Source organism: Spea bombifrons, chromosome 4 (assembly GCF_027358695.1).
Source record: "Spea bombifrons isolate aSpeBom1 chromosome 4, aSpeBom1.2.pri, whole genome shotgun sequence".
In the NCBI taxonomy this organism is placed as follows: Eukaryota; Metazoa; Chordata; class Amphibia; order Anura; family Pelobatidae; genus Spea; species Spea bombifrons.
The window spans coordinates 1,146,253-1,174,156 of record NC_071090.1 but is presented as its reverse complement, the minus strand read 5'-3'; the positions used below and the strand labels follow the sequence as shown (position 1 = coordinate 1,174,156).

Here is a 27,904-nt window from a genome sequence, read left to right as displayed (position 1 = left end):
CCCGTGTAGAATTCGCCTTTACGATTTCGTATAATTAAATGAATGCTTAGGCAGAAAGCATAATAAATCTGAGAATAACTGCTGGCTGATGTCGCAGCCGCTCACAGAGCCGGAGAGAGCCCCTGGAGGGAGCCTGGGAAGGATCCCGATCCAGCTGCAAAATACTAGTGTTCAAATTAGGTTGATAGATTGGAAGGGTTAATTGTTAATGTGCTGGAGAAGTTAGACTTAAACTGTATGTCCTGGGGTTTCATTCTGGAGATAATAAGGTGTTAAATATACAATGTATCTTTGTGATACATTGTATCTTACTGGAGTAAATAAGTACATAGTACTTTGTTTCTCCCTAGGGGTTAATGTTACATTGTAATGCTCTGTAAGGGGTTAATGTTACATTGCAATGCACTGTGGTTTGTTGTAAGGAGTTAATGTTGCATTGTAATGCTCTGAAGGAGTTAATGTTATACTGTAATGCTCTGTAAGGGGTTAATGTTACATTGCAATGCACTGTGGTTTGTTGTAAGGGGTTAATGTTACATTGTAATGCTCTGAAGGGGTTAATGTTATACTGTAATGCTCTGTAAGGGGTTAATGTTACATTGTAATGCTCTGTACAGGGTTAATGTTATACTGTAATGCTCTGTAAGGGGTTAATGTTACATTGTAATGCTCTGTAGGGGGTTAATGTTACATTGTAATGCTCTGTAGGGGGCTAATGTTACACTGTAATGCTCTGTAAGGGGTTAATGTTACACTGTAATGCTCTGTAAGGGGTTAATGTTACACTGTAATGCTCTGTAAGGGGTTAATGTTACAGTCTAATGCTCTGAATGGGTTAATGTTACACTGTAACGCTCTGTAAGGGGTTAATGTTACACTGTAACACTCTGTAAGGGGTTAATGTTACACTGTAATGCTCTGTAAGGGGTTAATGTTACACTGTAACGCTCTGTAAGGGGTTAATGTTACAGTGTAATGCTCTGTAAGGGGTTAATGTTACAGTGTAATGCTCTGAATGGGTTAATGTTACACTGTAATGCTCTGTAAGGGGTTAATGTTACAGTCTAATGCTCTGAATGGGTTAATGTTATACTGTAATGCTCTGTAAGGGGTTAATGTTACACTGTAACGCTCTGTAAGGGGTTAATGTTACACTGTAACGCTCTGTAAGGGGTTAATGTTACAGTGTAATGCTCTGTAAGGGGTTAATGTTACACTGTAATGCTCTGTAAGGGGTTAATGTTACAGTGTATCTCACGGGTGACTCACGCGACTCCGCGTTCTGCGCATGTTGCTGCACCTGAGTTGGTTTCTATGACTCCAGCGGATTTCAGACAAAAGCCTCCTTTATTAAACGGAGTCTAGACAGCAGAAAATCGATGTTTCTGTAAGAAACGACCCGGCGATGCCAGCCGACAGACAACGCAGCATTCAGGGCAACTGCCACCCTTTACCAACCACTAATACCCAGCGCTGGGGGCACAGGGGCAGAAACCCCTGGGTACGTAGGCCAGCGCCTGTCCTCAGGGGCCAGAGGAATCGCCATGTATAAAGTCTCATTACTTGATTGTAACGATAACCATACTGCGTCTCAAACGTTTCAAACACAAAGGGTTAAGTTATTTTATTCAGGTGACGTTGGGATTTTTGGGGTATTTTTAGGATTATTTATAGTAGAAAGTAGAGAATCGGGAGACGTATTTAGGGGTTAAATATAAAAGCCATCCAATCAACAGCCGGGGATAAAATATATAAAATACTACAAACTAAATTTGCAATTACCTGCCACATTGGACACAGCCTCCCAGCAGAGGTGGTAGAGGTAATACAGTGAGGGGATTAAACATGCATGGGATAGACATACGGCTCCTGAATCTAAGACGAGACCAACGACTGATTAAGGTTTGAGTCTTTACAGCAGGAGAAACGGGCGACTAGACGGGGGCCGACGGGGGCCGATCTGTCTGGGGGGTCTGGGTTTCTATTTCTTCAGTTTTCAGACAAATAATGGGAATTTGTGACTTTTGGAACTTTGAACCTAATAGACACGAAAAGCTTTGACTCCGGTGATGGCGCCGGTGACTGGAGACGCAACAAAGTAACCGCGGCAGAGGTTGAGGTTTCTGCCGTCGCCGAGTCAGCTGGGGGGGGCGACCTTTGAAGTTATGGAAATTTGCGGTGGTCCCACCGAGACCCCCCACGCAGCGGCCGGCCGTTAAAGTCCCCCCCCGTCCGCTCACAGCGCGTTCCACGCTTACTGTCAGAATGTACCGGCGTCGCCTCGAGAAGAATTCTGCTCCCGGAATGAAAATATCCATAAAACGCCCCAAAAAAGCAGAGTCTGTCTGCCCGGAACGCCAGATGTGGCCCTTTCACCGGAATCTTCGTATCAAAGAAAGCACGTTTGGATGAACCCGACTCGTTCCGCGTGGAGCCCCCCCTGACGCACCGTGTGCCCCCGACGCACCGTGTGCCCCCCCACCCCTCGGCGTCTCATTAGTATTATTTGGGGGAAATCTTTATTATCGTCGAGAATAAAATCAAAGAAAGCCGAGGAAATCTATAATTATAATATATATTATTTTTATAAAACTTATCGGATCAATCGCTGCCCAGAAACAATTCAGGCGATTAAACGTTTTTTGGGGGAATTTCCTACAGAATTCCTTGGACATTTCTGTGACGATTCAATAATAAATAATAAAATCATGCTTTTTACACCAAAAAGGTCCAAGAATAACGTTTCTGAAGCTGGGGAGATCAGCGGCCGGGATTCAGCCGTGGAGCATGGGGGGGGTTGGGTAAAGGGGTAAAACGCATGTGGGGGGTCCTGCAGAGACCCCTCCATCATGTGGGGACCATGTGGGGATTTAAAGGACCCCGCATTAAAGGGTCCGATGCCTGGAGCGCCCCTTTAATACACAGAAGCGGAGAGAAAATAGAATGAATTGGATCCTGTGTTTAAAGCCTTTAGTCTGTAGCGTGATCTGTAGCGAGTATTCATCATACGTGTGATAATGTTACACGCAGGAGAGCGATATGTCTGTGATGAATCAGAGCGCCACCCTCCTGATAAATCAGCCCCCGGAGCAGCGAGATTATCTCCGGAGATAAAGTAACTCCCGGGATGGATTCCACGTTACTCACCGGACAAAAGAAACTCTGACATCTAAAAAAGAGCAAATCCTACAAACTTTCCTGAATTCCCATGAAATCAGCCCATATTCTGTGCTCATGCGGGGGGGGTGAGAAGAACGAACAATAAATTGGGAAATCCGGGATTCTGCGGCAAAAGAAAAGAAAGGCAGGGAAGAGCCCAGGGTTAGGGGCCCCTGAGTGCAGGATTTCTATTGAACCCCCAATAAAACACACGTACACACTAACACACACACTCACCCCCTAACACACACACACACACACTCACCCTAACCCTAACCCACACACTCACCCTAACACCGTGTGCTTACACAAACACTCCGTCCCTTCTCTGCCCTGGGCCACTAACCCTAGGCTTATCCCTGACACTAAAAACATACACTAACGCTCACACATGCTAGCAGTATACACACACGCTAATACTACATACTAACACATGTACACTCTAACTCCATACAGAAACACGCTGGCACGAAACCAGGTCCATACGGATAACAGAAAGGACCCAGCGCGCCCAAAGATGGTGCACAGGAGTCACAGTGCAGTAGCGGAGTTGGACAGGGCCTGGTTGCGGGGCGACCGCACTCACCCGGGTGTTGAGCACCTAGAGTTGTGCAGCCAAACACCAGAGCCCTGACATAGCAGCAGATGTAATCCAAAAGGAAACAAAGTGATATCCTGCAGGCACCCTGGAGCAGGCATGAGACATAGCTCTCCAAACAAATGTGCAGGATGCTGCAGGCTGGGAGCACGGAAGCCAAGCAAAGGGTATAGCAGAAACATAACAAGCAAGGGGGACAGGGAGACCAGGCACAAAACATAACCAGACAAGATATACATGTTACAGGGCACAACAGCGAACAAGACAGGACACCCCGCTGCCGGGGACACCGGACAGGACACCCCGCTGCCGGGGAGACAGGGCAGACTAAACACACATAAATACAGAGACTAGCCTAGGACTGAATGATAACTATTGGAGATTCCGTCACATCTTATGGCCATAGTATGCTTAGCCCACCACTACGCCAAAGCACTCCAATGACGGTGGGTCCTAACGCTAATCCCTGCTGACAGTGGTACTAAACACTCCAAACACGTATCAGAGAGACGTACCTGCGGACTGCAGACAGACAAACAGAACACACGGGTGGGGCGCAGCTTATAAAGGAAACAGAGCTGAAGCAAAGAGCCGGAACTAGAAACACGGAATGGAAGATCAGAACAAAGCAAACGGAAATCCAGGAACGGATTAAAGCAAAACAGAAAAACTGAAGCAAGATAGATATGCAGCTCCGCAGCCTGGGCAGAACGTGACACACGCACTCACGCTAATACCACATACTAACACATGTACACCCTAACACCATACAGTATCACGCACTCACACTAATACCACATACTAACACATGTACACTCTAACACCATACAGTATCACGCACTCACACTAATACCACATACTAACACATGTACACTCTAACACCATACAGTAACACGCTGTCACACTAATACCACATACTAACACACGTACACTCTAACACCATACAGTATCACGCACTCACACTAATACCACATACTAACACACGTACACTCTGACACCATACAGTAACACGCACTCACGCTAATACCACATACTAACACACGTACACTCTGACACCATACAGTAACACGCACTCACGCTAATACCACATACTAACACACGTACACTCTGACACCATACAGTATCACGCACTCACGCTAATACCATACTCTTCCCCATACACACACTCGTTCACGCACTCTGATGTGAATCCTCCGTGTGCCCCACATACATGTCATTATCTTGCTGCATTGTAACAAATCAAATGTTGTGTTTTAACTAAATTCTGTTCTTAGAATCCAGGAAACACACGGGGGGGGGGTGAGGGGGGGCAATTAATAAATGTGAGTCACCGCATGGAATGAGCCGAGTGGAAATCCCCGCTTCTCACCCGTGGAGCCGGTGTGTTTGCCCCAGCGCTGTAAGGGTGTCGGAGGGAAAGCCCCAGGGCAGTCGGAGCGCTGAGACGGTTTGGAAAGTGCAGGAAGCGTGACGGGGTTAATGTGATTCCTGAGCTGGGCAGAAACCGCGCAGAATGAGGGCACCGAGGGCTGAGTCAGAACTGCCACCTGCCGGGCCACGCGCCGCTGGAAATGGGCCACGGGTCGCATGCCTCAGATAACACGGACTCCCTGAGTATGAGCGGCACGGGGCAACAATTCAAAAGGAGCCTGGCCCAAAGAGCTTACAGTCCAAGTGGGCGGTTCAGAGGCGTATAGGTCAAATGGCCCTTAAAACAACCTCTGCTGAAACAGTTAACACATAATTTGTTCCTATGGAAACATGGATACAATTCCAATTAGCCGGCAGATCGGCCCCATCCGGCCCCCGTCTGGTCGCCCGTTTCTCCTGCTGTAAACCGTATGTCTATGCGGCGCAGGTGGGGAAGGGTTAACGGTTAAAGCGCTGCAGCCAAAAGTTACCGTTACCGCACAGACAGGGGTCTAATAGATTGGAAGCTCCTGGGTCCAGGGCTCTTTATTGTTGTAATTTGTAATATTATTTAATACGCTCGCTCTTATTGCAGCAGCGCTGCGGCGTCTGCCGGCGCTATGTAGATAAAGGGAGCGTTATCTTCCGCGTTGGTTCTCAGGAAATCGTCTTTTGTAATCAGGAGGATTCTCTTCCTCTTTCCGAGCTCCGTCTGCCTCCCCAGCGACCCCACGCGCTGTAACTCCGAAGACTCTCAGCCGCTCCATGCGCTGTTCACGCGCCGCTGGCCACCCGCAGTCTGCTGACTATTTTTACATCCATTTTCCTCAAACACCGTAACCCCCCCCCCCGTGACCGATGGCAGGGTCCTGGGGTAACTCCGGATCAGCCTCGTCCTTAGAGCTGACAATTAAAAGATACAGCAGATAAAATACACGGGGTGACGTTACCCGGAACCTTCACCCAAAGCCAGTCCAGTCGCCTTGTGAGCTGACAATCTATATGGTAAGGGGGGGGGCTCAGCTCACAAGCTAGAGGGGGCAGGAGACAGGAATAGGTCGGGTATTCCGAGGGCTTGGCTCAAAAACTGGCAATCTACAGAGAAATATATCTCAAAACCTAGAAGACAAATGAAACAAAGTATACAGAAGGCTTGGCTCAAAGGCTTACAATCAAAAGGGAAAAAGACAGAGGACTGGGCTCAAAAGCTTACAAGAACCGTTTTTGAGCCACTGATTGGCTGATTGCTGCAGCCAATCAGTGGTAGGAAAGCACGGAGGTCTCCATAGACCCCCTCGGAACCCCTCATGAGGTATACACCATGCGCAGGCGACAGGAGATCCCGCCTAGGAGCTGGGGGCAAATTAGGGCAAACTTTGCACAGATTTTTATAAAAAGGGTAATTTTTCTGTTATTTTTGGTTTTCTGTCCATTTACCGGATTAAACCTTCTTTCAGTTCTGGCCCTCGACAGGTTAATCAGAACCCGATTATTAAAATAACCCCCAAAGAACAGGAAGTTGGATAACCAGAGAGACGCGACTTCCCCCCAAAAAAGGAACTTAACCCCTGAAGAAGCCTCGGCGGGTTTTACATAAACCCCCAGCGCTGTATACAGTAATACCCCCCCAGCACTGTATACAGTAATATAACCCCCAGCGCTGTATACAGTAATATAACCCCCAGCGCTGTATACAGTAATATAACCCCCCCAGCACTGTATACAGTAATATAACCCCCAGCGCTGTATACAGTAATATAACCCCCAGCACTGTATACAGTAATATAACCCCCAGCGCTGTATACAGTAATATAACCCCCAGCGCTGTATACAGTAATATAACCCCCCAGCGCTGTATACAGTAATATAACCCCCAGCGCTGTATACAGTAATATAACCCCCAGCGCTGTATACAGTAATATAACCCCCCAGCGCTGTATACAGTAATATAACCCCCCAGCGCTGTATACAGTAATATAACCCCCAGCGCTGTATACAGTAATATAACCCCCAGCGCTGTATACAGTAATATAACCCCCCATCGCTGTATACAGTAATATAACCCCCAGCGCTGCATACAGTAATATAATCCCCCAGCGCTGTATACAGTAATATAACCCCCAGCGCTGTATACAGTAATATAACCCCCAGCACTGTATACAGTAATATAACCCCCGCGCTGTATACAGTAATATAACCCCCAGCGCTGTATACAGTAATATAACCCCCAGCGCTGTATCCAGTAATATAACCCCCAGCGCTGTATACAGTAATATAACCCCCAGTGCTGTATACAGTAATATAACCCCCAGCGCTGTATACAGTAATATAACCCCCAGCGCTGTATACAGTAATATAACCCCCAGCGCTGTATACGGTAATATAACCCCCAGCACTGTATACAGTAATATAACCCCCAGCGCTGTATACGGTAATATAACCCCCAGCGCTGTATACAGTAATATAACCCCAGCGCTGTATACAGTAATATAACCCCAGCGCTGTATACAGTAATATAACCCCCAGCGCTGTATACAGTAATATAACCCCCAGCGCTGTATACAGTAATATAACCCCCCAGCGCTGTATACAGTAATATAACCCCCAGCGCTGTATACAGTAATATAACCCCCAGCGCTGTATACAGTAATATAACCCCCAGCGCTGTATACAGTAATATAACCCCCAGCGCTGTATACAGTAATATAACCCCCAGCGCTGTATACAGTAATATAACCCCAGCGCTGTATACAGTAATATAACCCCCCAGCACTGTATACAGTAATATAACCCCCCAGCGCTGTATACAGTAATATAACCCCCCAGCGCTGTATACAGTAATATAACCCCCAGCCCTGTATACAGTAATATAACCCCCCAGCGCTGTATACAGTAATATAACCCCCAGCGCTGTATACAGTAATATAACCCCCCAGCGCTGTATACAGTAATATAACCCCCAGCGCTGTATACAGTAATATAACCCCCAGCACTGTATACAGTAATATACCCCCCCAGCACTGTATACAGTAATATAACCCCCAGCGCTGTATACAGTAATATAACCCCCAGCGCTGTATACAGTAATATAACCCCAGCGCTGTATACAGTAATATAACCCCCCAGCACTGTATACAGTAATATAACCCCCCAGCGCTGTATACAGTAATATAACCCCCAGCGCTGTATACAGTAATATAACCCCCAGCCCTGTATACAGCAATATAACCCCCAGCACTGTATACAGTAATATAACCCCCCAGCGCTGTATACAGTAATATAACCCCCAGCGCTGTATACAGTAATATAACCCCCAGCACTGTATACAGTAATATACCCCCCCAGCACTGTATACAGTAATATAACCCCCAGCGCTGTATACAGTAATATAACCCCCAGCGCTGTATACAGTAATATAACCCCCAGCACTGTATACAGTAATATAACCCCCAGCACTGTATACAGTAATATAACCCCCCCAGCGCTGTATACAGTAATATAACCCCCCAGCGCTGTATACAGTAATATAACCCCCAGCGCTGTATACAGTAATATAACCCCCAGCGCTGTATACAGTAATATAACCCCCAGCACTGTATACAGTAATAACCCCCCCAGCGCTGTATACAGTAATAACCCCCCCCAGCGCTGTATACAGTAATATAACCCCCAGCGCTGTATACAGTAATATAACCCCAGCGCTGTATACAGTAATATAACCCCCAGCACTGTATACAGTAATATAACCCCCAGCACTGTATACAGTAATATAACCCCCAGCGCTGTATACAGTAATATAACCCCCAGCGCTGTATACAGTAATATAACCCCCAGCTCTGTATACAGTAATATAACCCCCAGCGCTGTATACAGTAATATAACCCCCAGCACTGTATACAGTAATATAACCCCCAGCGCTGTATACAGTAATATAACCCCCAGCGCTGTATACAGTAATATAACCCCCAGCGCTGTATACAGTAATATAACCCCCAGCGCTGTATACAGTAATATAACCCCCAGCGCTGTATACAGTAATATAACCCCCCAGCACTGTATACAGTAATATAACCCCCAGCTCTGTATACAGTAATATAACCCCCAGCGCTGTATACAGTAATATAACCCCCAGTGCTGTATACAGTAATATAACCCCCAGCGCTGTATACAGTAATATAACCCCCAGCTCTGTATACAGTAATATAACCCCCAGCGCTGTATACAGTAATATAACCCCCAGCACTGTATACAGTAATATAACCCCCAGCGCTGTATACAGTAATATAACCCCCAGCGCTGTATACAGTAATATAACCCCCAGCGCTGTATACAGTAATATAACCCCCAGCGCTGTATACAGTAATATAACCCCCCAGCGCTGTATACAGTAATATAACCCCCCAGCGCTGTATACAGTAATATAACCCCCCAGTGCTGTATACAGTAATATAACCCCCAGCGCTGTATACAGTAATATAACCCCCAGCGCTGTATACAGTAATATAACCCCCCAGCGCTGTATACAGTAATATAACCCCCAGCACTGTATACAGTAATATAACCCCCAGCGCTGTATACAGTAATATAACCCCGGCGCTGTATACAGTAATATAACCCCCAGCGCTGTATACAGTAATATAACCCCCAGCGCTGTATACAGTAATATAACCCCCAGCGCTGTATACAGTAATACCCCCTCAGCGCTGTATACAGTAATATAACCCCCCAGCGCTGTATACAGTAATATAACCCCCAGCGCTGTATACAGTAATATAACCCCCAGCGCTGTATACAGTAATATAACCCCCAGCGCTGTATACAGTAATATAACCCCCAGCGCTGTATACAGTAATATAACCCCCCAGCGCTGTATACAGTAATATAACCCCCCAGCGCTGTATACAGTAATATAACCCCCCCAGCGCTGTATACAGTAATATAACCCCCCCAGCACTGTATACATTAATATAACCCCCAGCACTGTATACAGTAATAACCCCCAGCGCTGTATACAGTAATATAACCCCCAGCGCTGTATACAGTAATATAACCCCCAGCGCTGTATACAGTAATATAACCCCCAGCGCTGTATACAGTAATATAACCCCCAGCACTGTATACAGTAATATAACCCCCAGCACTGTATACGGTAATATAACCCCCCAGCGCTGTATACAGTAATATAACCCCCAGCACTGTATACAGTAATATAACCCCCAGCACTGTATACAGTAATATAACCCCCCAGCGCTGTATACAGTAATATAACCCCCAGCGCTGTATACAGTAATATAACCCCCAGCGCTGTATACAGTAATATAACCCCCAGCGCTGTATACAGTAATATAACCCCCAGCACTGTATACAGTAATATAACCCCCAGCGCTGTATACAGTAATATAACCCCCAGCGCTGTATACAGTAATATAACCCCCAGCGCTGTATACAGTAATATAACCCCCAGCGCTGTATACAGTAATATAACCCCCAGCGCTGTATACAGTAATATAACCCCCCAGCGCTGTATACAGTAATATAACCCCCAGCGCTGTATACAGTAATATAACCCCCCAGCGCTGTATACAGTAATATAACCCCCCAGCGCTGTATACAGTAATATAACCCCCCAGCGCTGTATACAGTAATATAACCCCCCCAGCGCTGTATACAGTAATATAACCCCCCCAGCACTGTATACATTAATATAACCCCCAGCACTGTATACAGTAATAACCCCCAGCGCTGTATACAGTAATATAACCCCCAGCGCTGTATACAGTAATATAACCCCCAGCGCTGTATACAGTAATATAACCCCCAGCGCTGTATACAGTAATATAACCCCCAGCACTGTATACAGTAATATAACCCCCAGCACTGTATACAGTAATATAACCCCCCAGCGCTGTATACAGTAATATAACCCCCCCAGCGCTGTATACAGTAATATAACCCCCAGCACTGTATACAGTAATATAACCCCCAGCACTGTATACAGTAATATAACCCCCCAGCGCTGTATACAGTAATATAACCCCCAGCGCTGTATACAGTAATATAACCCCCAGCGCTGTATACAGTAATATAACCCCCAGCGCTGTATACAGTAATATAACCCCCAGCGCTGTATACAGTAATATAACCCCCCGCGCTGTATACAGTAATATAACCCCCAGCACTGTATACAGTAATATAACCCCCAGCGCTGTATACAGTAATATAACCCCCAGCGCTGTATACAGTAATATAACCCCCAGCACTGTATACAGTAATATAACCCCCAGCACTGTATACAGTAATATAACCCCCAGCACTGTATACAGTAATATAACCCCCCAGCGCTGTATACAGTAATACCCCCTCAGCGCTGTATACAGTAATATAACCCCCAGCGCTGTATACAGTAATATAACCCCCAGCGCTGTATACAGTAATATAACCCCCAGCGCTGTATACAGTAATATAACCCCCAGCGCTGTATACAGTAATATAACCCCCCAGCGCTGTATACAGTAATATAACCCCCCCAGCGCTGTATACAGTAATATAACCCCCAGCACTGTATACAGTAATATAACCCCCAGCACTGTATACAGTAATATAACCCCCCAGCGCTGTATACAGTAATATAACCCCCAGCGCTGTATACAGTAATATAACCCCCAGCGCTGTATACAGTAATATAACCCCCAGCGCTGTATACAGTAATATAACCCCCAGCGCTGTATACAGTAATATAACCCCCCAGCACTGTATACAGTAATATAACCCCCAGCGCTGTATACAGTAATATAACCCCCAGCACTGTATACAGTAATATAACCCCCAGCGCTGTATACAGTAATATAACCCCCCCAGCGCTGTATACAGTAATATAACCCCCAGCACTGTATACAGTAATATAACCCCCAGCACTATATACAGTAATATAACCCCCAGCGCTGTATACAGTAATATAACCCCCCCAGCGCTGTATACAGTAATATAACCCCCAGCGCTGTATACAGTAATATAACCCCCAGCGCTGTATACAGTAATATAACCCCCAGCACTGTATACAGTAATATAACCCCCAGCGCTGTATACAGTAATATAACCCCCAGCGCTGTATACAGTAATATAACCCCCCAGTGCTGTAAGAAATGGTGGAAGATCCGCTGTAACTTAATTTTTTTTTTTAATAAACCGGCAAAAAACCTTCAAGTCTTAAACAGCCGATAATGTTTTAGAGAAATGACAGAAATAGGAAATAATTTTGTTTATTAAAAAATAGAGCAAAGAAAGTTGTTTTCCTGCAATTTCCAGAATATATCGTTTCACTCATTCTTTTGGAGCCGATCCAAAGAAGAATTATTTCAGCCCCGTAGTAAATGTCACCGCGCGTTATTGTAACATAATATCTTTCACCTGTTACTCGGTGACAGACGGATACCGCGCTGATCATCGCAACAAAGTTACTACCAGAATTAACACTTTATTATCTAATAGCACATTTCAGACCATTTCGTGACATTTTCCCGAATCTGGCATTTTTAAAAAAGATCAATTTTAGTTTTTGTGAAAAGTTTTTTTCCCCCCCAGAACTTGGATTTAGAATTCACGTTACAGGATTTGAGTTCATAAAAATCAGACAACGCGTTTCGCAGTCAGATAAAGGACGACGCCCCTTTTTATTTGGTAAAAGATCGTAAAATTATTTCTATTGGATTTTGTTTTTTTTTTTGGAAAATGTCCTTTTCCTTCATAAATTGATCCGGTTTTATTTTGATTGTCAAGCAAAATACCCTGTAAAACCGTTACATTTGTGATGTCAGAGGGCAGTAAGCCGCGCCGCCCGCACTGTTGCCCCATGCGGTTTTGCCTGGATTGTTAATATATAATATAATAATAAACTTCCCTCCCGGCCCCTCCTGGGGGTATTGTTGTAAATACTGCTAAAAGCGATGAGTTTCCTTTAAGAATCCCCCCCTCTCACTCTGCAGGGTGGTAGAATCCGTATCCCTCAGCCAACTTTTCAATGGTTGCTCAGGATAAAGGCTTGCTGTGATTGGCTGGAAGAGAATCTCAACGCAACTCAAAGAAAAAAACATGGTGGACATTTAAAGGAGAAGGTGTGTTCAATGTGACAAAATAACGCATTTACCCCAGAGTACCCCAGAGTACCCCCAGAGTATCCCAGAGTACCCCCAGAGTATCCCAGAGTACCCCAGAGTATCCCAGAGTACCCCAGAGTATCCCGGAGTACCCCAGAGTATCCCGGAGTACCCCCAGAGTACCCCAGAGTATCCCGGAGTACCCCAGAGTATCCCGGAGTACCCCCAGAGTATCCCCAGAGTACCCCAGAGTATCCCAGAGTACCCCAGAGTGTCCCCGAGTATCCCGGAGCGCAGAGAACTTTCCGTATTGTTGCCTTAGCAGCTCAGCAGTTTGTGTTATAAAATTTATATATTTTTAATAATAATTCTTGTCTCTTATGATGGAAAAACACAAATATTTGGCAGGGAGGATCCCGGCCTCCGGCGCTCCGATTCCCACTCGTATTCCACTTCAAACTTTGTAACAACTTTCTAACTGGTGCAGGACTCCAGACCCCCCCCCTTACTGTATTACCCTCTTCTGCTTCTGCTGGCAGGCTGTTCCATTTATCTACCACCCTCTCGGTAAAGTACAAAAAACAACCCTCCCCCTCCCTAAAGCAAAAAAAAATCAACAGGAAAAAAACGAAACAGAAGGATCCAGAAGACCGGCTCGTCTCTCCAGTCCCGGTTTCAGGGGTCCACCAATTACCGCTGACCCCTCCGCTCACCCGCGACGGGCGCTCCCGGCGGAGCCGATTTGCACGAGATCTGGGATTATGGTTTGAAACTTGTGAATAAATCACATGAGGCTTTAACCCTTTCTAGGCCAGAAGACTAAACGCAAAGAAATTAACCCCTTCGCCTACAAAACGTCTTCTCTGTCCGCATCGTTCCGGCCCCCGAAAGACGCGGCCGGTGATTATTACAGTAAAAACGTAAAAACGAAACCTAACAAAAATGTTAACGCGGCGTTTATCTCGATTAAATGTCACCTTTATACACCCAGAACCAGATCGGCCCCCGGCGGCCCCCGTCTAGTCGCCCGTTTCTCCCGCTGTAAAGACTCAAACCTTAATCAGTCGTTGGTCTCGTCTTAGATTCAGGAGCCGTATGTCTATCCCACGCATGTTTAATACCCTCACTGTATTACCCTCTACCACCTCTGCTGGGAGGCTGTTCTACTTCCACACTCAGTAAAGAGGGTGGTAGATAAATGGAACAGCCTTCAACAAAGGCTTTTGCAGGAATATGGATAACTGTCCGGATTTGGTTATTTCCGCTGGCGTATATATTTTTCTCTATTATTTTTCTCTATTTTTCTCGCGGGGTCCGGGGCCGGCAGCCGCTATACTTTTTGCTGCGGGGTCTCGTCGGCCGCCGGCCCCTGAAGCCACGCTCCGGCGTAGAAGACCTGGTATCGATCTCTCCACATGACGAAGCAGGCGGCCAGGCAGACGAGCGCCAGCAAGAGGTTCAGAGTCATCTGCAGCAGGACGAAGACCTTGACGGTGCCGGTGACCACGCCGCAGTCCGCCACGTCCCGGTACGCGAAGGTCCGGCTCAGCGGGTCGGAGGGGTCCAGCGTGCACTGGCAGGAGCCGGCCGCCATCTCGCACGTGTACTGGGTGATGAGGGAGTAGTGGTAGGCGGCGAATGCCACGGCCATGACACAGATCACCAGGCTGAGGGTGCTGAGGAGGAAGTAGCTCAGCTGCAAAAAAATAAAAATGGACGCCGTCACTTTAAGGAAATTTAAAGGAGCAGCAAAAAACATCGGAATGCCGCGAGAGACGGATCGAGGTGATTGGCTCCCTATTTGGGGCCGGGGCGCCTTGCCGCTGGCATCCTGCCATTCTATTGGCTGCAGAGAAGTCACTCCGCCATGTTTGGTGCGAACCGCGTGCTCTGCACCCCCCCAAAATATCATTATCACAGGGTGCTACTGCCCTAAAAGCCAGCATACCTGCCAAGTGTCCCTGTGAAATGGGGCCAGTCCTTCTTTGAGTCCCAAAACCCTGTGCCCCTCCTCCCTCCCATGTATTAGCCTCTACCGCTCCAGCTGGGAGTCTGTTCCACTTATCTACTACCCTCTCAGTAAAGTAAAAAATACACTTTAAGTGCTCTGTACGCTCTGCTAAGACAAAAACACGGATAACCGAACGATGTTAACCCATCGATGCCCAGGCCGGCAGACGCGAGCCCGCTTGTCTTAGATTTTAATATTTTTAGTCGAGGGGGATGTTTTTTCTGTTTCTTTTCGACGCTCCGTTTTTATTCAGAATATCGAATCCGGATCCTCGTGAATCGAAAAAACATCGTAAATCTCCGGCGAGTTAATTAAACGCCAGATAACGACATTAGGAGGCACGAGGCGCCCGTCAAAAGACGGCTCACATGACCGCCCCCGGGGGGGTAAAGACAAGCAGCCCCGGGGGGGGCGCGATGTAAAAAACACAACCCTCTTCCCAAGATGAAATTCCTCGCCAGCTTTGGGTCTCATGACTGCTCAGCAAACAGTCACATGGGTCTGTGCACGCGTGTCACGTGTGGCTGTGTGTTTGTGCATCGCGTGGGTATAGGCGTGTGCGTGTCACATGTATACACGCGTGCGTTTACATTCACTTCACATTTGCAGGATTTCTCTAATTAGTTAATAAGTCCCTTTTTTGGGGGCCGGAATGAGATAATTATGAAGGGATTTGCATTATTTTTATTTTATTTTTAGAGAAATGTAGCGGCGGCTGGGCTGCCGCTCGCTCCGCGTGTTACCGCTACGCCTGCAGTACCCCTCTCGGCCTGTCTCTGCATTGGGGGCGTTGTTTGTGTGGGGTGTTTGTCAGGCTCATTACATGGGGGGGGTAAATAACAGTCTCTGCCAGCAGGGGGCGCTCTCTCCGAGACAACACAGGAGGCCTTTTACCAGGATGTGGTCTGCCTGACGAATGTGGTCTGCCTGACGAGCGGCCATCTTTACCGATTGGGACAACACCATTGGTCGGAACCAGCAGCGCCCATCGCCCAATGGAGGCCATTCCAAGACCCGGAGAAGCTTGGCTCCTGAAATAATGAATCGAGGGCCACAAACCCGCCTGCAGTAACGGCTCCATGTTATCCTCACCTTCAGGGCAAACTGACAGGAAGTCTTCTCGTCGGGGAGGTAGGGGAGGCAGAGCAGGAACAGCCCGAGGACGGCCACCGCGCTCACCTGGAACAGGAGGTATTACATCACAGATTAGTGAACAGATTCAATGACATCATCGGTACGGTCAGTTATAAAGCCGGGGATTCACGGTAATAACCCCCCCCCCCGTACCCCATAATCACCCGGCATACAGACCCCCAGCCAGGGATTCTGGGTAATAACCCCCCCCCGTACCCCATAATCACCCGGCATACAGACCCCCAGCCGGGGATTCTGGGTAATAACCCCCCGTACCCCATAATCACCCGGCATACAGACCCCCAGCCGGGGATTCTGGGTAATAACCCCCCGTAGCCCATAATCACCCGGCATACAGACCCCCAGCTGGGGATTCTTGGTAATAACCCCCCATACCCCATAATCACCCCAGCATACAGACCCCCAGCCGGGGATTCTGGGTAATAACCCCCCCCGTACCCCATAATCACCCGGCATACAGACCCCCAGCCGGGGATTCTGGGTAATGTATTGTATTAGAGACGGAGTAAAGCTGCTCGCCTCCTCTGCACGCCCCCCCCGGACCTGGCGCTTCCCCTCCTGCGTGTTTATTGCGTGTTTATTGCGTGTTTATTGCGTGTTTATTGCGTGTTGCGAGTCCCGTGACACCCGCAGCCTCCGATTTGTTGCTCTCTGTTCCATTATTGATCTGACGGGGAAGTCGGCACGAAAGCCGCGTCTCCCTCACATGTCCGTAACATTGGGAATAAAAGCGTAAATAAGCAGAAAGCCGCATCTCAAAGACTCACGAGCTGCTTCAGAGCCGAGACCCCCGTGGGCCGAAATAAAGTGTCACGAGCAGCACCCCCCGAACCCCCACTTCAAAATGTAACAACAAACACACGCTCACTCATTCTTACTCACACTCTCTCACATTCTCACTCTCTCACTCTTACGCTCTCAAACTCACACTTACTCCTGCTCTTTCACACGCTCAATTTCGCACACTTTCACTCACTCTCTCTCACTCTCTCTCTCCCAATGTCTCCCTACCTTCTCCACTGAGTGCCTCCGTGTCCCCTACCTCTTCTTTCTTCTGTCTTCTTTCTTCGTCCGCTTCTCCCCGGTATCTGCTCTGTTGACCAGGCCTTACAGAGCGCTTCCTCAAAAGGGTGGAGCCCCCGCGCACATCCTCTCCCCTGATTGGTGGAACAGGGGGTGCTGTCCAGGTGGTGAGCATCCGCGATCTGCCCTTTTCTGGTCAACAGAGCTGATAGCAGGGAGAAGCAGGCGAAGAAAGAAGACAGGAGAAAATATAGAAGAGGCAAGAGAAGAAGCGGAGCTGCGGGAGAGGAGACGGGGCGCCAAAATAATTGTGATTCTCTTAAAGAGTGGGGGATATATATATATTTTTACAATTCACGCGTTACACTTTACAAAAATATATAAACTAAGCGGCCAATCAGGAAGAGGAACCCCAGCGCATGCTGGGAAATATCAGTTTCCATACATAAGTCCTGACGCGCGGTCTTATCCTCATGGCGACCGGTGGAATGTTCTTGCTGATTGCATCATTCCGTTGTTACCATGGTGATAAGACAATGATTCTAACTGAGCACCAGAATCACTCCCCGAATAAATTATTATGCGTTATATCTGATATATATTATATGTTATTACAACTATGATGAGTTAGATTTCTGCAGGACTGATGTCAGCCATGTGGTAAACGTGGCCGTGTGACGTGGCCTTTGGGGTCACATGTGTTGCAGGCGTGTTGGTGACGCGCACTGTGTGACCCGTCAGTACCCAGAATCCTGGATTGTGGGACATGAAACCATTAGAAGGTATTTTACTTTACTGAGAGGGTGCTGGATAAGTGGAACAGCCTCCCAGCAGAGGTGGTAGAGGTAATACAGCGAGGGGATTAAACATGCATGGGATAGACATACGGCTCCTGAATCTAAGACGAGACCAGCGACTGATTAAGGTTTGAGTCTTTACAGCAGGAGAAACGGGCGACTAGACGGGGGCCGGATGGGGGCCGATCTGCCGGCAGGTTTTGGGTTTCTAAACTACTATGGCTGAGGGTGATCAGAGTTGGATTCTGAAAACAATTTCTGCATCACATTTTGGGGGAATTTCCGGGTTCTTTTTTTTGTTTAAAGGCCACTTTTTGGAAACTTTGAGCCGAATTCCGATGATTCCTGGAGGATAAAAACCGAAACTTTCTGCCGCTTTCTGACTTCTCGTTTTTCGCGTCTCGTTTTTACTTCTCTCTTTATAAATGTGGAAAAGTTGTGGGTCTGCAGCTTCCGCCTGCGGCCGGGCGCGGGGCAGGTCGGGGGTGGGGTGGGGGGCACATGCCGTTCTGAGGCGGGGTAAATATATCACGAAGCGAGTGGAGACGTCCCCCGTGAATCATGCTCACATTCTGCGTGACCCGAAATAAATCTGACGGCGTAAAACTATGGAGAATAACGGACAATAATAACTCCGGGCGCGGTAACCACGGAATCCAAAAAAGAAACGATAGATTAGTATCTGCCCGATCCGCTCCCAGGGAGGGTTGGTAACGTTTGGTTCGGGGGCAAGTTGGTTGAGTGACCCGTACAGCCACATAATGCCCCAAACAATGTTTGGCAAAGAATATGCTTAGCGGGCACCAATCTACGCACGTTTGGAGCTGTACAGGAAGCCCCCACATGGATCACAGAAAGGATCTAGTTAGGGTTTGCAGGGATTGCAATTAACACCAAAGAAAAACAGCGTCTCTGCTGTTTCTATACACATTATCGGGGCTTTTAGGGCCGTAGAACCCTGCGATCCCCTCATACCCAGCAAACATTCTGACCTCCTAGAAAAGAGGGGCATCGGGGGAGGAAAAGGGGGCATTAGGGGGAGGGAAGAGGGGCATTGGGGCAGAGAGATGTGGCATCGGGGGGGGCATCATAAATGAATTTTTGCTCAGAGCGAGGATTATTATGAATAATTCCTAAAAAAATTAAATGGAAACAAAAAAACAACGCTGCGCAGGTTTTTTTTGGGTGGAGACGGCGGGACGGAGAACGCGTTAACCAATCAAATGCCGGGGACGTTTTCATTTGATATTTTTGGGTTAAATAGCAATTTTCACTCTGATTATTAGAATTGTTCTCATTTCCTGTAATTTAGTGTCACTTATTGTTGAATTTATTGTTATTTTGTTGCAAAATATGGAACGTTTAGCCATAAAAATAACACAGACTGGGAGGTGGTAACTTAACCCCTTCGCTACCTGAGGCTCGGTGAAGGGGGGTAAAAATGCCATCACTGGGCACAGAACAGGATTGTTAACTATTAACCCTTTGTGTCTGATAATCAGGGGATAGATCGCCGGGGGTCCCGCATGCTCCGTGTTAGCCCCCCCCAGCTATGATCATGCAGTGGGTTAGTGTTAAGGGGGTCCGTGCAGCTCGATGCTTACAATGATGCCAGCCCAGTGCGGGGTATCTCTGACCGGCAGCGAGGAGCAGCTGGCGGCCATGATGAAAGCCAGCACGGCGATGGCCACGCCGAGGGCCAGCTGGAGCAGGGCGACCAGGAGAGGGAAGCGGCAACCGCAGCACCGGTGCGACTCCTCCTGCGGCCCGGCTTTGGCCTCCTTCTTCTTCTTCTTGGCGTTTTTCTTCTGGGGCTGATCTGCCCCCTGCTCCCCGCCCGGGGCCACGGCTGGGGTATTAGGGGACGCTCCTTGTTTTCCCATTCGGACGCCCGGAGAGGCTGCGATCGGCCGGCCGCTGGCTGCCCGCGGGGGGATCTGGGATTTGGGAATCGCGGGGCTGAACTAATATGGAAAACATTCGGGGACTTTAAATGCCACTAATAGCCGGGAGAAGAGGGGGCTGCTAGGGGGGTAACGGACTGCCGACCGACTGCAGGGAAACCGGCACACGCGTGTACACACGCTTACACACACTTACAGACGCTTACACACGCTTACACGCGGGACACACTGTGTACCAGACGAATCTCCTGGTGAAACGTTTTCACAATAAATACATGTATACACGCACACGCGTGTGCACCGGGAATGCCAATGAAGCCCAGGCACAAGCCAACCAGATACACCCCACAGTGAGACGTGACGTCGGGGCTGCCCACCCTGCGATCCGAGACCCCCCTCCCGAAATCAAGACACAAAGGAGCTTAACCCTTCCCAGCCCAGAACGCTGGCGCCACGCCGCATGCACAATCGTGCCTTAAAATCTGCAGAAAGCATAACGTTTATGTTTGTTTGCGGTTCAGGCCACATTAACGTATTTTAACTAAAAAAAACCCACAAAAAGTGTAATTTGTCAAACTTTTGCACACGGCAGCAGGTAGTGGGGGCTGCGCTCCTCTCAGGCGCCGAAAGGGTTGATGAGAGCCTCTCTATTAATAGATTCATTTCTGGTCTTTCCTGATAATTCCCATTAAATCCCGGGAAATACAGAAAAAAATGTTCATTAAAAAAAAATTATTAAAAAAAGGCAGGACGTTATTTCAGATAAAGCGCAGTAGCCTGAAAAGCTTGCAATCTATATTTCCTTCCTGCAGCGTCATTAATGTGAAAAAAAATCATATTCAGTTTCTAACCCAATCGCATTCAACACAGCAACCGCACCGGCTTCCAAAAAAGCCCAGCTGCCTCCCAGTGATGGGAGTGATGCGAGTGATGAGAGTGATGAGAGTGATGGGAGTGATGAGAGTGATGAGAGTGATGAGAGTGATGGGAGTGATGGGAGTGATGCGAGTGATGAGAGTGATGAGAGTGATGGGAGTGCTGAGAGTGATGCGATTAATGAGAGTGATGAAAGTGATGCGAGTGATGCGAGTGATGAGAGTGATGGGAGTGATGCGAGTGATGCGAGTGATGAGAGTGATGGGAGTGATGCGAGTGATGCGAGTGATGAGAGTGATGGGAGTGATGCGAGTGATGCGAGTGATGAGAGTGATGGGAGTGATGCAAGTGATGCGAGTGATGGGAGTGATGCGAGTGATGCGAGTGATGAGAGTGATGGGAGTGATGAGAGTGCTGAGAGTGATGGGGGTGATGGGAGTGATGAGAGTGATGGGAGTGATGCGAGTGATGGGAGTGATGAGAGTGCTGAGAGTGATGGGGGTGATGAGAGTGATGAAAGTGATGGGAGTGACATTTCATAGTGATGCCAAAGAATTGTTTAACCCTTTGGGTTTAATGAACACCAAAGGCAAAAAAACGATTGGCCACTCGACTGGAACGTGTTTAACCCATTTATGGCCAGCAGTGGTTGCTGGGGTTGCAGGTCTCTGGCAATGAGCGGGTTAACGAGCGGTGTAACGTGACGTCTCGGGCTCCTCTCGCGGGGTGCGTGACGCGGGCAGGTGGGTGGGATGTGTGAACAGCTTTCCTTTCTCACCCCCGGCTGCCACTTTTTTTCTCAATTTAATCGTTAAAAGTTCTGAATTTCTAAAGAAGAAGAAAAAGTCAGAATTTTCCGGGCGAAGTCCGAGCAGCGAACGGAATATTCAGCGTTTACCTAATATCTGATATTTTAGGAGCCCCCAAAATAACCAATTAGTCAGAAAAACAAAGAAAATATTTGGTGGCCGCCGGCTGTGATACCCGGTAACACCGGACACAGAAACCCAGAACGCGCTGGCAGATCGGCCCCCAGCGGCCCCCGTCTAGTCACCGTTTCTCCTGCTGTAACGACTCAAACCTTAATCAGTCGTTTGAGAAGCTACGGCAACAAAACCTTTCGACCTATCAGGACTTGCGGCGACACGGAGGCGGCTGCGATGAACGGGGCAAAATGTGGCGATAAAGCAAGTATTTCCGGGCAGGGGCCGAGCGCGCAGAGGTTATACCACGATGAACGAATTGTGAGAAACTGCCCCCGGCCACCCAAATACCCCTGGTTTGGTTCTCCTTTTGGTTTTGCCCCCCGCCTCCCCCCGTGAGCTCCGAATATCCATGCGCGGCGCGACTAATGAGTCAATAAAGGAATAATGCGCTTTCTGCATTCAGCCGGCGAGCACCGGCCTCCCCGCAGCCGCCGTTTGCTGAAGTACCGGCCTGGGGCAGAGGGGGCAGATTTATTTGGTGTACGAAGGTAAATTAAATCAGCGGAAATAAAGGTTTATAAACCGATAATTAACACTTCCCACCCGGTCTGCTCATTCCTGTATAAACCGCACAGCCCGGCAGCCTCGAATACCCCCACCTCTGCTGTATGGCTGGTCTGTGCATCCACTACCATATCTGGCGTGTAAAATGTAGTTATTAATATTTAATATGAATGACAGAGGTGATGTCAGTTTTGGGGATTCCACGGCCAATCCCAATTATTATCAGTCTTAGGAATCGTGCAGGTTTAACCCCTTGGGCAAGACGTCTGAGTGGGTCAGAGCTCATGTGACTGCAAAGGGTTAAACGCAAGCTGCACCCCGTGAATCCATCTCGGTGCAGAAATGTGTTTTTGCCGCCAGTCCGAAGAAGTCAAAAGGGCAAAACAGTGAATACGGCAGCGATGAAGGACGTGGTTTTGTTTGCCGAGCGCGGCCGCCGGGATCGCATCGCCCGCCCTGTGCAGCTTTCTCCGGTTTAAACAGGGATTACAAGGAGGTTTAAGGTGACGGGCGGCGGGAACGTGCGCTGAACACACGCCATTCATTATCAGCCGCCGCCGACAATCACGCTCCGGAGACACGAGGGGTTAGAGGATAGAAGGAAACAGACAGCTGCCCCCAAAAGCCCCTCTGCGGGGTATAAAGAGCGGTACTTAGTATTACAAAAAAACATTTACACCGATATAACCCGTTATATATCCCTGTATATTCCTCATATTATATATTATATACTCTCCCCCCGTATCACTAATCCCGTCCTTATAACCCGTTATATATCCCTGTATATTCCTCATATTATATATTATATACTCTCCCCCCGTATAACTAATCCCGTCCTTATAACCCGTTATATCCTGTATATTCCTCATATTATATATTATATACTCTCCAGCTATATAACTAATCCCGTCCTTATAACCCGTTATATCCCTGTATATTCCTCATATTATATATTATATACTCTCCCCCCGTATAACTAATCCCGTCCTTATAACCCGTTATATCCTGTATATTCCTCATATTATATATTATATACTCTCCGGCCGTATAACTAATCCCATCCTTATAACCCGTTATATCCTGTATATTCCTCATATTATATATTATATACTCTCCCCCCGTATAACTAATCCCGTCCTTATAACCCGTTATATCCTGTATATTCCTCATATTATATATTATATACTCTCCCCCGTATAACTAATCCCGTCCTTATAACCCGTTATATCCTGTATATTCCTCATATTATATATTATATACTCTCCCCCGTATAACTAATCCCGTCCTTATAACCCGTTATATGCCTGTATATTCCTCATATTATATATTATATACTCTCCCCCCGTATAACTAATCCCGTCCTTATAACCCGTTATATCCTGTATATTCCTCATATTATATAATATATACTCTCCCCCGTATAACTAATCCCGTCCTTATAACCCGTTATATCCTGTATACTCCTCATATTATATATTATATACTCTCCCCCGTATAACTAATCCCGTCCTTATAACCCGTTATATGCCTGTATATTCCTCATATTATATATTATATACTCTCCCCCCGTATAACTAATCCCGTCCTTATAACCCGTTATATCCTGTATATTCCTCATATTATATATTATATACTCTCCTCCCCGTATAACTAATCCCGTCCTTATAACCCGTTATATCGCTGTATATTCCTCATATTATATATTATATACTCTCCCCCGTATAACTAATCTCGTCCTTATAACCCGTTATATCCCTGTATATTCCTCATATTATATATTATATACTCTCCCCCGTATAACTAATCCCGTCCTTATAACCCGTTATATCGCTCTATATTCCTCATATTATATTTTATATTCTCTCCGGCCGTATAACTAATCCCGTCCTTATAACCCGTTATATCGCTGTATATTCCTCATATTATATATTATATACTCTCCGGCCGTATAACTAATCCCGTCCTTATAACCCGTTATATCCCTGTATATTCCTCATATTATATATTATTTACTCTCCCCCCGTATAACTAATCCCGTCCTTATAACCCGTTATATCGCTGTATATTCCTCATATTATATATTATATACTCTCCCCCGTATAACTAATCCCGTCCTTATAACCCGTTATATCCTGTATATTCCTCATATTATATATTATATACTCTCCCCCCCCGTATAACTTATCCCGTCCTTATAACCCGTTATATGCCTGTATATTCCTCATATTATATATTATATACTCTCCCCCCGTATAACTAATCCCGTCCTTATAACCCGTTATATCCCTGTATATTCCTCATATTATATATTATATACTCTCCCCCTGTATATTCCTCATATTATATATTATATACTCTTTCCCCACAGGTAGGGTAAACTGCCCTCTATATAGACATAGCAGACGGCCCGGGGCAGTTATAGGTCCACGTGTAGGTGTCCGGGTGTTGGAGATGAGAAAGGAGCCTCCCAAATACTGACCCAAACATGTATGTGTGTGTAGGTGCGTGCGAGACGCTCTGCAATAAACATCCGGAATGTCATATGATTTGATTTCGAACTCCTTGTGTGTGAAAAATCGATTTTTAGCCCAGTTTGTTGCGGCACCGAAGCCAGAAAATGCGTTCTTTCACTGAGAATAAATAAACAAACCGTGTTTACTCGTGAAAAGAGGGGATTTCAGACAATTCATTAATCTGACTCATTATTATCGGCTTTCAGTATAAATTGTCCATAAAAAACAAATCTTTAAATTTTTATATAAAGCTGAATTTTTTATAAATATTAAATATATATATATTCTATTTTGCGTTTATTTTTTATAGAAATGCCCCCCACGACCCAAACCAGAGACAGGGCAGGAAAGCTTTAAAACCGGTTACAGGGCTGCTCGGGTCGATCGTGCAGCGCAGTGGAGTATGATGGCGATATATACATTAATATGTAATAATAACGTATGTATAGAATGAGTTGTGTTGGTTTCGTTGATGTGGGGGCTTGGGATGATCCCCCTTTACTTAGAAAAGGGCCAAGGCTGGAGTCCAGCCGAGGTCAGGGCAGGCAGTCTGGAGTCCAGCCGAGATCAGGGCAGGCAGCCTGGAGTCCAGCCGAGGTCAGGCAGCCTGGAGTCCAGCCGAGGTCAGGGCAGGCAGCCTGGAGTCCAGCCATGGTCAGGGCAGGCAGCATGGATTCCAGCCTAGGTCAGGGCAGGCAGCCTGGAGTCCAGCCGAGGTCAGGGCAGGCAGCCTGGAGTCCAGCCAAGGTCAGGGCAGGCAGCCTGGAGTTCAGCCGAGGTCAGGCAGTCTGGAGTCCAGCCGAGGTCTTAAGTCAGAACGCTCAACGAAGAACGTTCCAAAAATTGCTGCTGATACAAAGTATCGATAATGTTTCATTCCCTACTTGGGGCAGAATTTATTTCCTGCACTTTAAAATACCCCCCTCTCCAAAATACCCCCCGCCGCTTGGTTTGCCGAGACAGAAATCCAGAACCAGATATCGTGAAAAACCTGCCCCAAAACCTGCTTTTTTAAGACAATTTCAGCAGTTTTTGCTCAAGAAATAAATAACAAAATAGAAGTTTTTTTTTTTGTTTTTTTGATAATTCCGCTCCCTTCGCGTTTTTCCTGTTTTATTTTTGTGGTTTTCGAGCGACGAGACGGCGAGTTCAATAGTTCATTAAAATGTTACAAATATTTCCAAGACGAGGAAGAGCGTTCGTGGCGACTACCGGCCGCGGTCTGGGTAATAAAAAGCGTTTATAACAAAGATTAAAGCGATGAAAGCTTTGGGGAATTATTGGGGAGATTATTTGTATTTTATTTAAAGAAAATTAACCATTTTCCGGATTTCTACAAACTGAAGAACTCTCCAAAAACACGTTTGAACCATTTAACAAATTAATTCACCGGTTTATGCTCCAAATATACGAGATTTACATTTACCGGCTTACCCGATGCTAAAAATCATCACAGAAGAGAGGCTTTTTCCCTAATTATATGCAGATTCCATGAAAATCTGTTACGTGGCAAACGAAAAATATTTGGCACAATTGATGTCAGCCAATAACTGTATTTGGATACCTATATAATAATAATAATAATAATAAAATAATAATAATAATAATAAAAATAATAATAATAATAATAATAACATGAAATAATAATACAAGTAATAATAATAACAATAAAAACAAGAATAATAAAGGTAGTAATAATAAGAGTAATACCAATACTACTAATAATAACAACAATAATAATACTAATAATAATGATAATAATAATAATAAATAAAAATAAAATAATAATAAAATAATAATAAATAATAAATAATAATAATAATAAAATAATAATAATAATAATAAAAATAATAATAATAATAATAATAACATGAAATAATAATACAAGTAATAATAATAACAATAAAAACAAGAATAATAAAGGTAGTAATAATAAGAGTAATACCAATACTACTAATAATAACAACAATAATAATACTAATAATAATGATAATAATAATAATAAATAAAAATAAAATAATAATAATAAAATAATAATAATAATAATAATAATAATAATAATAATAATAATAATCTGCTCCTTAAATCATTACACAGAATTATATTTTTCCTTTAGTCTTCCAGCCTGAAACCAAGAGTCGTCACAGAGTCAGAATATAAACATGCGCAGAACGGGCATACAGCTGTTCTGAATACAAAGAGGGTGGTAGATAAGTGGAACAGCCTCCCAGCAGAGGTGGTAGAGGGTAATACAGCGAGGGGATTAAACATGCATGGGATAGACATCCGGCTCCTGAATCTAAGACGAGACCAGCGACTGATTAAGGTCTGAGTTTTGCTCGGAGCCCCCGGCGCTCACCTGTCAGAGATTGTGACGTCCGGGAAGCTGGCGGCCGTCGGGTTATTTGCGTCTCTAATGAGGACGATAAAACCCGACATTGTTGCGGAGTAAAGAGCCGCCGGGGGCCGGTGACTCGGGGGCCGCGGCTTCTGATCGCGCGGTTAATGGAGGGTGACGGCGGGTTACAGACATTATGCAGAATATTCCTGCTCCGCGCCGCCGCTTTCATCCAAATGAGCGGAAAAATGGTGGCCGCGGCGCTGGCCGCTCCGGGGCTATTAACCTCCTGACTGATCGGCCACTAATGGGTCCGAGCGATAATCCAGGGGGCCGAATATCCAGGAAACGCAAATTAATAGCCTTACAGATTTAGTCAATTTGCTGAATTAGACATCAACCTTAAATAATATCATTAAACCGAAAGGGTCAGAGGCTGCGATGGGGTGGAAGGGAGTTTTACTTTACTGAGGGGGTGGTAGATAGGAGGAATGGCCTCCCAGCAGAGGTGGTAGAGGATAATACAGTGAGGGTATT

At 46.3% G+C, this 27,904-nt stretch overlaps 2 protein-coding genes across 2 annotated transcripts in view; both read right to left on the bottom strand.

The window, feature by feature from the left end:
- Positions 1 to 27,904, bottom strand: part of ETFRF1 (electron transfer flavoprotein regulatory factor 1) — a 203,325-nt gene that overhangs the window by 98,674 nt on the left and 76,747 nt on the right. The gene's annotated exons all lie outside the window — the stretch shown is intronic.
- Positions 14,547 to 20,252, bottom strand: SSPN (sarcospan). Its single transcript, XM_053464426.1, has 3 exons — positions 19,851 to 20,252; positions 16,364 to 16,450; positions 14,547 to 14,956 (listed from the first exon to the last, which is right to left on the bottom strand). The coding sequence occupies exons 1-3, from the start codon at positions 20,127 to 20,129 to the stop codon at positions 14,591 to 14,593; spliced, it is 732 nt and encodes a 243-aa protein (XP_053320401.1). The 5' UTR covers positions 20,130 to 20,252; the 3' UTR covers positions 14,547 to 14,590.